Below are 13,657 nucleotides of genomic sequence, written 5' to 3'. Positions count from 1 at the left end.
CCTCCCCCGATATTAGAATTTGAGGGCAACTAATGAAAGGGAAGTACTGTGTTCCGCATCTGCTGTCAGAGGCAGCATACTTCCAAGTACCAGTTTCTGGGAATCACAGGTGGGCATTGTTGCACTCAAGTCCTGCTTGTGTTCTTGCCTCAGGCTTCTGATTGGCCACTGTGAGAACAGGTTGCTGGACCAGATGAGCCATTAGCCTGGCCCAGCAGGCTGTTCTTCCGTCCTTATTTCAGAGAATGAACAGTGATGGCCAGTAACAGTTTGGAAAACACAAATTCAGGGATGATAGATCTATCAATGGCTATCTGTCACTGTGGAACTTTGAAGCCCAGTAGTCATACGCCTCTGATTTTATCCACCGAATCAGATTTTATCAGATGCACAGGAAATCCGAAGAGATTTTGTTTAACCAACCTTCAATTCAGCGAGTAAGATGGTGCTTTTTTCCAAGCTGTGGAACGATGAGAAAAGCTCTTGGACTTGAGGGAATTAATCGGTACACAAAACAAAATAAAAAATAGGGGTCACTGAAAGTGTAAGGTAAAGGATCCCTGCACGGCTAAGTCCAGTCAAAGGCGATTATGGCGTTGCGGCGCTCATCTTGATTCAGGGCAAGGGTGCCGGTGTTTGTCCACAGACAGTTTTCCGGGTCATGTGGCCAGCATGACTAAACTGCTTCTGGTGCAATGGGACACCATGACGGAACCAGAGCACATGGAAACGCCGTTTACCTTCCCGCCACAGTGGTACCTATTTATCTACTTGCACTGGCATGCTTTCGAACTGGTAGGTTGGCAGGAGCTGGGACAGAGGAATGGGAGCTCACCCCATCGCAGGGATTCGAACCACCAACCTTTTGATCAGCAAGACCAAGAGGTTCAGTAGTGTAGGATACCCAGTCCCTGGCAATTGTGAGCTTAAGGTCACCTTACGAAGAACCAGATCAGTTTTGTTTCTTGGATACTCTACCCTGGGGCTATGACAATTTTCTAGCTCACAGCTAGAACAGGGAATTCTAATAAAAGAAATTTATTTAGTAAACTTATTTTTCATTTTTGCTTAGATAGCTTTATTTCTCAATAAAACTTTTTTTAAAAGCTGAACAATAAAACAGGAACCAACTTGGCAAGTTTTCATTCCCACCATAATCTGCTGACGAGAAAGTGGCAACAAACACATGAGCAGTTACGACATGTTGAGCCTGCACAGAGAAGTAAAACAGAACTCCTTCCATCATAATTTAAACTCACACCATAAAATATTGCAACCTCTCTGAACCAAAGAGTTCAGTTTCCTTGTATGAAAAGCTACACATACGCAGTACATGCATAGTGGAGAATTTAATGTTTCAAGGTAAGCCGACTCTGAAAATTAATATGTCCCAAGGTGAAGTTATCAGTCCCTACTGTGCCATTTAAATTTTTTTAAATTACTTTTTTTAAAAAACCAATTTAGTCCTGTCCACCTCCAGTCATTCCCCCTGCCCCCTAATAATTGCTTAAGTAGGCTGAAATATTACAAACTTTGTTTACTCTGTTTTCCTTTTCCTCTTCATTTCCTGCTTAGCTTTTAATAAGATGAGATTGTCAGAAAGCCGTATTCTTCACCAGGAGGCACAGCACACTAAGCAATGAGTGGCCAGGACAGTCGGAGTTCAGTGCCCTAATCATCTTCCCCAAATTTTAATCCCTCTTGCACACTTGTCCCACCTTGAGATGAGAAATGGGGACTTGCATCTCCCTGGGGAAGATGAGTACAAAGTACAGTGGTGCCTCGCAAGACAAAAAGAATCCGTTCCGCGAGTCTCTTCGTCTAGCGGTTTTTTCGTCTTGCAAAGCAACCCTATTAGCGGATTAGCTGCTAAAAGGCTATTAGCAGCTTAGTGCCTTAGAAAAAGGGGGTGGGGAGCGAAAAAAAATCGCAAGAATCGCAAGACATTTTCGTCTTGCGAAGCAAGCCCATAGAGAAATTCGTCCTGCGAAGCGCATTGAAAAACGGAAAACCCTTTCGTCTAGTCTTGCGAGGCATTCGTCTTGCGGGGCACCACTGTACCTTGAGATCTCAGGAGAGTTGCTCTCCTTGTTTCAGAGCCATCTCCTCAGCTGGCAGTTCGTCCACTGTGGTGGCAGCAGCAGCAGCAGCTGCTTGCAAGACAGGAGGCACCCCATCAGTTCGAACTTTGCCCTGTGGCTTTTGGCAGAGGGTCACAGCTATGCCTTCGCAAAGCCAGAAGATTGGGAAAAGGGGCTCCGTGAAGATCGTGTTGAAAGTGTGGAGAAGTGTCATGTTGTCATCCACGCCATAAAAGGATAGCACTCCTTGGTTGCAATCCAACCATACTCCAATGAATTTGCACACGTGCTTTTTTATCTTAATGCACTCGGCATTGTGCCAAGCCATATAGCAGTCTTCCTGGACGTGCAGGCCCCAGGAGAGTTTATCCAGCCCAATGGTGAATGTGCGGCCAGCCCGCTTCTTCCTGGGGAACCTTCCATAAGCCACACCAATGATGACAGAGTGGCCAGATAACTTGACTTCCCAGTAGCAGCTGCCCTGGCTGAAGTTCTGGGCACACATGACTTGCCACGGCTCAAACCTCTGTGGGTCTTTTGGCCTCGACCCCGGAATACGTTGAGAGTGATGGCACTTCCGGTTCTCATCGGAGAACTGCATGTATAGGTTAGCTGTAGTTGGATCAAAGGTCAAATTCTGCTGATCTGCAGGAGTGACAAAGGTATCAAGGTCAGGTGGGAGAAAAAACACCCAAGTGTCTTTAACCTATTTTTAACTGGCTAATTCCTCTTCAGTTAGAGAAAAAGGTCCCCCATCCCTAATATCAGGCATGCCACGGCTTTACTGAAGTGGCATTTTGGCAATTTCATCTGTTGTTCTCCCCTAACAGAGCTAATCTATTGTCAACTCTGTTCTAAGAACAAAATACCAACTTTTTAGTATTGCAGGGCATTTAACCAAAGCAGCAAGGAGAAAATATCAGTGTGCACTTGAGAGTGGAAGTTGGCTTTAGAGGCGTCAAATAAAAGCCAAGGGAAGTGGGTGCCTTCCATTTTCTTTGGAGCAGGATCTCTAGGATGGCAGGCTCTGCTTTATTTAAACATCACTTTGTGCTCACAATGGCCTATGAGAAATCCCTGCTCATTGCCAGGGTGCCTATGAGGGGTGTCAGTTGTTGTCAGCAATGCAACATTCCCTTTGATCAGCCTTCTGCCTAAATAAGGTTAATGGAATAATTATTTCCCTCAGGGATGCAAACCAGAAGCCTGGGCAGGGAAAGTACACAGGCATTATGTGCAAGTATATAGAAAAGCTTGTACCTTGTCCATTGGCTCTGGTCCACAGATTTCTGAAAGGAGTTACTGTTTGCGGTAGTTACTAGTCCTAAGTGCTTTCTCTTTGATCCATGTTCCACCCGTGTCAGAAAACAGGAGCTGTTCCATTTACAGTCATACCTCAGGTTAAAGTCGCTTCAGGTTAAGCCTTTTTGGGTTGCTCTCCGCGGTGACCCAGAAGTAACAGAGCGTGTTACTTCCAGGTTCCGCCGCTCGCGCATGTGCAGACACTCAAAATGATGTCACGAGCATGCACGGAAGCAGCGAATCGCGACCCGTGCACACACAGATGCGTAGTCACGGGTTGCATTCGCTTCAGGATGTGAATGGGGCTCCGGAACGGATCCCATTCGCATCCTGAGGTACCACTGTATTAGTTTAAGAGATAAATTGTGTTCTTTGTGATTTAAGTGAACATCTGCTCCATAGCTTCCTGGTTTCCTGCTAATCTAAGCGCAAGAAGCTTCTCTTGAACAAGGAGGATCCTAGAAATCTTAACAGGGAACCCAGCTGCCCCCAAAAGCAGAGTTGGGCAACTTGGTCACCGCCTCTACAGGTGTGTGGGAGACAGTGAGAATAAAATGCAGAACTTATAGGTCTCCATTGGCTGCTTCCAATATGGCTCCACAGTTTTGCGAAGCTTTTTGAACTCCTGGATCTGAAGGCACACCAGGGCCAACTTATGCTTCTTCTTTTTTTAAAGGACTACTGATGTGGGCAATGCTTACTTGCATGAGCAGTGTAATGTGGGAGCAGCAAACTCTTGCAACATTGATTCCTTTGCATGAAAAACAAAAATCATGAACTGCCTTAAACTTTATAGGTGCTGTAGTGGGAGCCAGCACATTGAGCCCCACTAGCGCAGTGTGGAGAAATCATTCCAACAGGCAAGCAAAAATGCTTGCACTGACAAGTGATCTCCTCAGCGCTAGTTTGAATTCCACCCCATAAGTGGAAGGGAAGAGGAGCTACATTCTTGTGTGACTTTGCAACTTCCATGCTATGCTGTTCATATGAATAGACTTGTTTATGCGAGAATTCCTCACCCGCCTCAGGTCAACCACCACCAGGAATATTATTATAACCAACAGAACACGCACACACAAAGAAATAAATTTATGATTCTGACAGAGGACCCAAAGGAAGCAGCTCTGAATATATTTATGCACTTGTGACCCTACTTCCTTTTTTTAAGTAACTGCGTGCAGCCCAGAAAGTCGCTTACCTTTCAAAAAAGACATTCTTAACTCATTGTCTGGAAGGCACGGTCCAGCCCTTCTCACAATTACCTTTGGCTCCGGTGAGACTGTAGAGTGAGAGATAAGCAAGGAAAACTTAAAAGCAGGAAGGAAACTCATTTGCCTTAAAAACAACGATTTCAAAATGGGTTGGGGGAGCCTTTTCGGGAGGGGTGAGGACAAGATACACAGGCAGCAAGGTTCAAAGCTGGCCTTTGGATATATTTTAAAATATCTCTCTTTAAAAAGAAGAAGAAGCAGTGTACTTAAAAGCATCCCACAGTGTTATATTTTTCTTCATAATAACCAGACACTTAGGTGCTTCCAAAGAATAATCTCTCATGGTCTGAAACAAGACAAAGCACAAATACTCTCTCATGTATGATCAAATTATTCAAGTTTCTAAAATCACTTTTCTGTGTGCAACAAGCTTTACAATTCTCATCCTAATGCATCACAAAAGACCACACTTGTGGACTGTTGTGTATGAGGTGCTTGGTGTCATGTAGGTGCAAAAGGAAGGGTTTTCTCCTTTGAGGGCAAGATTCCTTTGGGGGCAATCTGTTGGGGGGCTGCATGCCACTGGTGGGCTGGGCTGGAGCCAATGGTGGGCACAAACCAATGATGAATGAGGTGCTCTCACTGCCAGCCCCTTCCGCTCCCCGCCTTCCTTGGTATCGTGCTGCTCACCTTGCCCAGGCCCATTATAAAGGGTTGCCTCCAGGTCAGGAGCTGAAATGAGTAGGTGAAATCCAGATAAAGGCCACATGTTCTGGCCCAGTTCAGAATTTCAGTTTGCTACAAGCTTCAGTTTGCCTTTTCATCCAAATGTGGGAAACTGTGGTTTGTGCAACTGCAGCTTGTTCTCAAACCAGGATCTGAAGACAGAATCAAAGAATGGCTTTGAATCCTGATTTGAGAACAAAACCACAATTTCCTGCGCTTTTTACAACTAGAAGCAGACACTTCTAATCTCCTCCTCTTATGGTCAGAGAAGGCTGGGAAGTGGAGGAGGAAGCGAATGAGCCTCAGGCTTGCTGTAGCTTGTCCTTGTAACGACAAACTGTGGTTTGTCATGATTACATCTGAACTGGATCCTACTTTCCTAGGAAAACATTTGGGAACAAAGGATAAGATTTAAAAAGTCTCTCTGAGGAGGTTAAAGTTTTGTGGATGACTACAGAGAAAATTGGGGTAATTCTGGCAGTACAAATCTAATCTTTCTTTCAGAAAACTAAGCACTTTATTTATCAAAATAAATACTTTCCCCCACTTTACTGTAGCACTTAAACCTCCAGCTGCCTTTATTAGAAAGAAAACTGACCAACTGACTCTCCACAAGTGATCTTGAATTTTTCACCACTCCATAAAACAGCTGAATGATTACCTTTTGTTTCAGTCATTGGTGGACTCAAGGAATTTGACTGAGCCTCTTGCAAAAGCCTGGAAACCTCATTGAAGAGTTCAGTGACAGCATCCACATTGCTGGCCAAATCAAACTCAACAGGTGGAATAACTTCTAAGTTGCCAAGAGGAGGAAGATGATGCAGTTCCTACAAGGAACAGGAAATGTAGGAATCACAAAGTCTGACTGTTGACGTACATGAATGGAGCTTAACTTCAGCTTATTTAAGTGAACTGGGTCGATCCTGGAATTCTTTAGTTTGGTACTCTACAATGGCCACTTACATATTGCCAAGCAGGAGGAAATGCATCGCCAAAGAAGGGAACAAACTAACACAAATTTGCATAAAATATGTTAATATATGCACATTTGGACAAAATTGCAATTCATTGAAATAAAAATAAATTGGGAAGACCTTAATAGCGTGACCTGTGTCCCTGCTCAGTTTTCTGTCCAGATGCAACTTCCAAGTCCCTGCCTCTCCCTTCATTGTGGTTTCTTATCTCTAAACTGGACTTGGACCAGCCAGCCCTTCAAGCAGAGGTAGCTATAAAGCAGGACACATGCTCCCCTCCCCACTTCTTCCCCTCCTTTGCCTGCCTTAGTGGTCCCCATAGCACTTGCTCAGAAATCCAAATGTGCCAAGAGCACGTTGGTGGGTCCCTTTTGTGACGCCACTTTGAGCACTATGTTGAAAAACGAGTTTAAAATAAAAGCGAACTACAGTGGTACCTCGGGTTACATACGCTTCAGGTTACAGACTCCGCTAACCCAGAAGTAGTACCTTGGGTTAAGAACTTTGCTTCAGGATAACAACAGAAATCATGTTCTGGCGGCGCGGCGGCAGCACCAGCAGGAGGCCCCATTAGCTAAAGTGGTGCTTCAGGTTAAGAACAGTTTCAGGTTAAGAACAGACCTCCAGAACGAATTAAGTACTTAACCTGAGGTACCACTGTAAAAGCAAGTGTATTCATTATATATTTGAAGGCAGTGGTGTGCCAGGGCATTCTTGCCAATCTGAGACTGTTCAGCTCGTAAAAAAAATTCAGAACAGAAAGGAGGACAATGGCACAGCAGCCTTCTGATGAGAAAACCACACAATTCCCTGCTGCTGCTGGCGGCTACAAAATGTTGCTGTCAGTAACCATTTGGGCAAAGCCATTTTGCTACAATAAGCCCCTCTCACTGCATGACTTGCCTGTCTCTCTGAAGACCGAGGGCCCCATCAATGGAATTCCCCCCCAGACAGTTCAACTTCAGACATTTCCCCCTCTGGCATGGTGGGTGATTCACATTCTAAGCTCTGCTCTGGAGTTGGCAGCCAAATTATTTTCCAATTGTCTCAACTTGCTGACCATTAGGCCTAGCTAATCCTATTTCTCCTCTCTCTGTCTCCTAGCTGAGAAGGCTAGAAAAGCGCTTATAATTATGAAGAGTCCCACAGAAAGGTCAAAGAGCCTACACTCTTTTCTAATCTCAGTTGCATGCTGTACACATGGTGTGAAACATACCACTGCTCTCTTAGCTTACGATGCAGTGCAATGCTGGGGGGGAAAATCCTCACTTCACAGTAAACTTTTAAGGATAAGCATTTGTAGCCACACTGGTGTATGACAGGACTTCCACACTTCAAGAACTTCTGAGGGTCTGGGACTATCTTTGCATTCAAAGCATATCACTGTTAAGAATTAAATAAACACAGAACTCCTGCATGCCAATGGTTGCCATGGTTCAGAGGCTTAGTTATGATATTCAAGATACCTTCCAGTTAAGAGCTTGTCAGCCGCCAGGAATGGGAAGCAGAACAGGCAGCAACTCCCACTCTGTAATACTAAGCTATGGTTTATTTTAGGGGAGCCTCTGGCTTGCTGGCCACATTTGGCCCACCGGTTCTCCCCGTTTTGCCTTCCAGGACATTTCCCCAAACCATAGGTGTGGGGCACATAGAGAGTGAAGGGCGGGGAGTTCAATCCTGCTTGGTTTGGCTATGTAAGAACTCACTGGCACAGCCGATCCCTTCAGAAAGCAGGATTGAATTACTTGGAGTTCAGTCCTTCATGGTCACTATCTCTCATCCATGAACCAACTTTGACAAGTTGACAGGACCACCCACCTATTAAAGCTGTCCCCTGGGAGTGGGGATATAAAGATCTGGCCCAAATGCCATCAGTATACACATTACATACCTCCAGAAACGTCATATCATCAGTACAAGCGAGCAGCTCTTCTGCCTTCTCGTTGCGCTGGGTAAGCCCATCCAGTTGGCGCTTCAGCTGGTCCAAGTTCTCTTGCATTTTGCCAAGCGCAGCATCTTGCTCTCTTTCAATCTTCTCCACTGTCTTCCTCTGGCATTCCTTCAAGGCTTCCACAAGAGAAGCGAACTTCTGCACAACTCCAGATTTTAACTTCTCCGAGGAACCCTGGATGAAAAAGGAAGGGCAACAAAATACAGTTGTTTCCACTGTAGCTGCCTCTGTTTCCCTTGCTGCTCTGCATTCTGTTGGGTACTAGGTGTCCCTCTTAATGGAAATAAGAAAATAAAATGTTGGGAGGCAGGCAAAAAGAGAGACTGTGATCCTTGACTGGCTAGCAGGGGCTGATGGGAGTTGTAATCCAGAACATCTGGAGGGCAAAGGGTTGGCAAAGAATTCACTACAGGTCTGAGCTGTTAGGAAAGGGACACAAATGCAGAAGGCCCACTTGCTCATTCAGTAACTGGAGTTTTAGCCATGATGGGTACCAAATGGGGTCAATGGAGAGCAAGCACTTCCCATGGGAGGCACTTTTGTCATTATGATGCTCTCTGTGGATTCCTTACCTTGATGTTGTCTATCTGCTGCTCCAGTTTCTGAATTGCTTCTCTGATAGGCTCTGCCTCCTTTCGAGTTTTCTCCAGGGTTGCTCTTACGGACTCCTGCCAAAGAGTTCAAAATAATTTAACAGGCAAGCACTTCAATCTCACCTAGCCACACCCGGCCCCTGCATCTCACCTTCCCAAAAGGGGAGGCAGATTTCCCCAGATGAATCTTCCAAGATTCATTCATCCCTTTGGAAAGGCTCCAGAGTTCTGTTAATATAACACCCTATTAGATTGAAGGTAATCAGTGTAGGCATCAAGGTAGCCAAGTTATAGGAAGTGGTAACTCACTGAGGATGTAAGAAAGGGCCATGATGCCCAGACTAATCCAAACCGTTACGTTTGTATTGAGCAGTGCTGAACTGCCTCACCACACGAAAGCCCACAGGCTATGATTTGGGTCTAGCAATGTCTTCCAGTGTATATTCAAGCAAAGGATTCTTGCTTGGTATTGTTACAGCAAAGTCGTTATGCCCTAGCTAGCCTTAAAATGTTTCATATCTATACAGTGGTACTTTGGGTTACAGACACTTTAGGTTACAGACACTTCAGGTTACAGACTCCGCTAACCCAGAAATAGTACCTTGGGTTAAGAACTTTGCTTCAGGATGAGAACAGAAATCGTGCAGCAGCGGTGCGGCGGCAGCAGGAGGCCCCATTAGCTAAAGTGATGTCTCAGGTTAAGAACAGTTTCAGGTTAAGAACAGACCTCCAGAACGAATTAAGTTCTTAACACGAGGTACCACTGTACGGCAAGTGATGCCTGCTTTATAACTTTCATGGCTTCTCCTACAGAAGTTGAGGAAATGTAGCTTGGTGGCAGCACCAAGAGTTAATGTCCGGCCATCCTTCATATGGAATGAATTAAATCTTAGGCTACAGTGGAGATAAAGGCCTTACTGCATCAAACCCATTATTATAAAGCATTTGGTATCTGAGAAGAGTCGTGAGTCAGCAAGTGAAAATTTATCCACTGCAGCAAAGCTGAGATTAGAGCAATATACACAACCTAGGCTTTCTCTGCGTCACCAGTGGGCATAGCCGGGGGTGGGAGGCAGTTAAATCGAGTAAATAAATAAAAATACTTAACTAAAAGTAGAAATTGTAGAAGGATTTTGACTGGTTTTTCAAAAGAAAGTAATTTCTGAAGGCAGCCCTGTTTAGGGAAGTTTTTAATGTTTGATGCTTTATCATGTTTTTAATATTCTGTTGGGAGCCGCCCAGAGTGGCTGAGTAGACTCGGACATATGGGCAGGGTATAAATAATAAATTATTATTAATTAATCATCATCATCATCATTATTTAAAACAACTGTTGTTGAGACATTTCATTCCAAATCTGAGACAGAGGATGATGACAGGTGAATGTTCTGCCCCCAACAACATAAATCCTTTAAGAGTAAGGTGCGCACCACGACAACTACAATGTGCAGGGACATGTCCCACAATCCCAAGTAACTAATGCACCAGAGGGAATGCTTAATTTTAAAATGGGATGCCCGAAGGCTCCTTTGGCCAGCATGACACCCGTCCATCAACAGCCTGGTCCCGTGCAGAGTGAGAGATGCCCAAGATCGGCAGACGGAATTAATGGACTCTGCAGAATTGGACAAAATGACAGGAAGGATTCGAAACCTGTGGGACCAGAGATTTACAGAAGATTGGAAGAAGTATATGAATCATTTGAAGAGCAACTGTAATCAACAAATTACGGTAGTAGGACTACAAGAAGTTTTGTAAGGAGAAATATACAAAGTGTTACAAAGTAGAAAAAGATAGAGATATTGGTTATGAGTTTGAAATGTAATAGGGAAGATAAGAAATGCATACTGAGAGATTAGATTGGAAAATTTTCAGACGGGATTGATGAAAGTCAAAAATTTGAATAAGATGTAAAAGTATGTTTAATTACTGTTGAAAATGATATGTTAAAAAAACTAATAAAATGTATATATATAGTACAGTGGTACCTCGGGTTAAGTACTTAATTCGTTCTGGAGGTCCGTTCTTAACCTGAAACTGTTCTTAACCTGAAGCACCACTTTCACTAATGTGGCCTCCTGCTGCCGCCGTGCCACTGGAGCACGATTTCTGTTCTCATCCTGACGCAAATTTCTTAACCTGAAGCACTATTTCTGGGTTAGTGGAGTCTGTAACCTGAAGCGTATGTAACCCGAGGTACCACTGCATATAAAAAAAGAGAGATGCCCAAGATCACAGGAGTTTGTACTGTGTACATAACAGTGGTACCTCAGGTTACATACGCTTCAGGTTACAGACTCCGCTAACCCAGAAATAGTACCTTGGGTTAAGAACTTTGCTTCAGGAGGAGAACAGCAATTGTGCTCCGGCGGCGCAGCAGCAGTGGGAGGCCCCATTAGCTAAAGTGGTGCTTCAGGTTAAGAACAGTTTCAGGTTCAGAACGGACCTCTGGAACGAAGTACCGGTAAGTAAGGTACCACTGTATATGTTATGTTGCCATGGCCCCAAGTGGCCGGCTCCGGAAATGCTTCTGCCCCGCTCCCTGCTTACTTCTTTGGCTTTCCGCTCGTCCTCGACGAGGGCCCTGCCGTGCTGCTGGCACTCCTTGAGCGTGCACACGCAGCAGATGCCCCGCTTCTCCGTCTGGCAGTACAGCTCCAAGGGCCGGCCGTGCCTGGGGCACTTCCTTTCCCGAGCAGCGGCCGCTTGCTCCGTCCGGGAAGCGGGCCCGCCATCTTCCTGCTTGTGGAGCAGCTCCACCAGACTGTCGAGCAGGACGGTCTTGCTGAGCTCCGGCCTCTGCGGGAAGCTCTTGCGGCACGAGGGGCAAGTGTAGCCCGCGGCGGCGGGCCCTTTGCCCTCCTCTCCGTCCCAGTACTCGCAGATGCACTTTTCGCAGAAGCTGTGCCCGCAGGGCACCGTCACCGGGGTGTTAAACGTATCCAGGCAAATGCAGCACGTCAACTTCTCCTCCAGCCTTTGCGAGACTGGAGAAGCCATGGCGCGCGGCAGAAGCGCCACTTACAAAGCCCGGAGGAAAAGAAAGTGAAACCCAGGGCCAAAAAAAGGCTGAAGCGGCTGGAGATGGCTCAGGAGAAGGAAGGGCTGGGCCAAATCAAGGCGCATCAGTCCCCAGGCTCTTAAAGAGGCAGGGAGAGCAAAGATGATTGGCATCTCCTTTCCATGCAAGAAAAGAGTTTTGAGTTTCTGGCTCCCTTGTCCCCGTGTGAAAGGCAACCTTTTCAAATACCACCCGCTCCTCTAACAGGACAGTGCTGGATATGCGTATAAACTAAACAAGCTATAGTTTAGGGCCCCACTCTCTTGGGGCCCCAAATTTTTTTAAAAAGAAAAAAAGTGGATGTACTTTGATAAAATACATACAGTGGTACCTCGGGTTGCAGACGCTTCAGGTTACTGACTCTGCTAACCCAGAAATAGTACCTTGGAATAAGAACTTTGCTTCAGGATGAGAACAGAAATCGCGTCGCGACAGCGGGAGGCCACATTAGCTAAAGTGGTACCTTAGGTTAAGAACAGTTTCAGGTTAATAACGGACCTCTGGAACGAATTAAGTTCTTAACCCGAGGTACCACTGTATTTTGTTATGTGCAAAGGGCTTTAGATACCTATTAGGTCCATAAATTACCATATAGCATATATTCAACACGAAAACAGCGACAATTTGTTGTTGACAAAGGACAGCTGGACGTATAAAGGGCCCCATTGCCTTCAGTAGCTTAGGACCTCATCAAACCTAAATCCAGCCCTGAGACAGGAGATCTGATGACGGGCTTCCAGTTTCTTTGCAGGCTCAGTTGAAGGTGCAGCAAGATCTGTGCCCCATTTAGGCAAGTTTTTAATGTTGAATCGTCTTTTTAGTATCCTGTTAGGAGCTGGCCCGAGTGGCTGGGGAAACCCAGCCAGATGGGTGAGTTTGATGGTCGTTTCACAGACTATTGATCTGTACACCACTACTTTATTCTTCTGCTGCCACCAATTTTATGGGTAAAATCCCAGGGCTCCCCAGTGAAGTACTGAGTCTTAGGTAGTTAACAACGAAGATTAAAGTTTATTTCAAACACAATTTTTTTTAAAAAAATATTTGAAACGCTGTCACTCTATTCCCTCTCAGTCTTGTCCCTGTCTCTAACTCACTCTTCCTCCTCTATCTCCCCTCCCAAAAGAACCAACCCAACTAACTGTCAAAACTTCTGGGCTGAGCCTTAAAATCAGTTGATTCCTGCAACTGAATTTCCTGGCAGAGGCTCTTGAGAGCTGACACTTTCAGTAAGTTTTCCGTTATGATCCAAAGCTTGCTTTTTTCCACACATACTTACACTGAATTTCTTAGGTAGGCTGTTGCCAAAAGCCATATGGAGAGAGTAATTTATTTCCCATTCTTCACAAGACACTTCGGGATTTTTTTCCACCCTAAATAATTTTATTTTGCCTACCGCATTGTCCATCCCATCTCAATATACATTTATGAGCGTTAAATATCACTAAATAAAATAGGGGACTCAACTGTTTACAATCTCTCTAAACTCTGCTTTCCCAGATTTCCAAATTCTCTTCTTTAAAAACAAGCATGCAGCCCCGTATTTCTCTTCTTCCGTGTTGCTATTTATAACCTGCAGACGAATAACTTGTGTAGTGCAGTGGTACCTTACATACGCTTCAGTTTACATACACTTCAGGTTACAGACTCCGCTAACCCAGAAATAGTGCTTCAGGTTAAGAACTTTGCTTCAGGATGAGAACAGAAATTGTGCTCCGGCAGCGCAGCAGCAGCAGGAGGCCCCATTAGCTAAAGTGG

General features: G+C 45.1%; 1 protein-coding gene across 2 annotated transcripts; it reads right to left on the bottom strand.

Moving 5' to 3' along the window:
* Positions 1-2,063: 2,063 nt before the first annotated feature.
* TRIM65 (tripartite motif containing 65) lies at positions 2,064-13,055 on the bottom strand. 2 transcript variants are annotated; one of them, XM_083428758.1, is made up of 7 exons: positions 11,389-13,055; positions 8,818-8,913; positions 8,186-8,419; positions 5,982-6,147; positions 5,285-5,326; positions 4,582-4,662; positions 2,064-2,726 (listed from the first exon to the last, which is right to left on the bottom strand). In XM_083428758.1, exons 1-7 carry the CDS (start codon positions 11,836-11,838, stop codon positions 2,071-2,073), a joined length of 1,725 nt encoding a protein of 574 aa, XP_083284884.1. In that variant the 5' UTR covers positions 11,839-13,055; the 3' UTR covers positions 2,064-2,070. The 2 variants fall into 2 exon arrangements, with proteins under 2 accessions (XP_083284884.1, XP_083284885.1); XM_083428759.1 differs by lacking the exon at positions 5,285-5,326 and having other exon boundaries at positions 11,389-13,054.
* Between the last annotated feature and the right edge of the window lie 602 nt (positions 13,056-13,657).

Source organism: Podarcis tiliguerta (genome assembly GCF_965153285.1).
Source record: "Podarcis tiliguerta genome assembly, chromosome: 2".
Lineage (NCBI taxonomy): Eukaryota > Metazoa > Chordata > Lepidosauria > Squamata > Lacertidae > Podarcis > Podarcis tiliguerta.
This window is presented reverse-complemented; position numbering and strand designations above follow the sequence as displayed.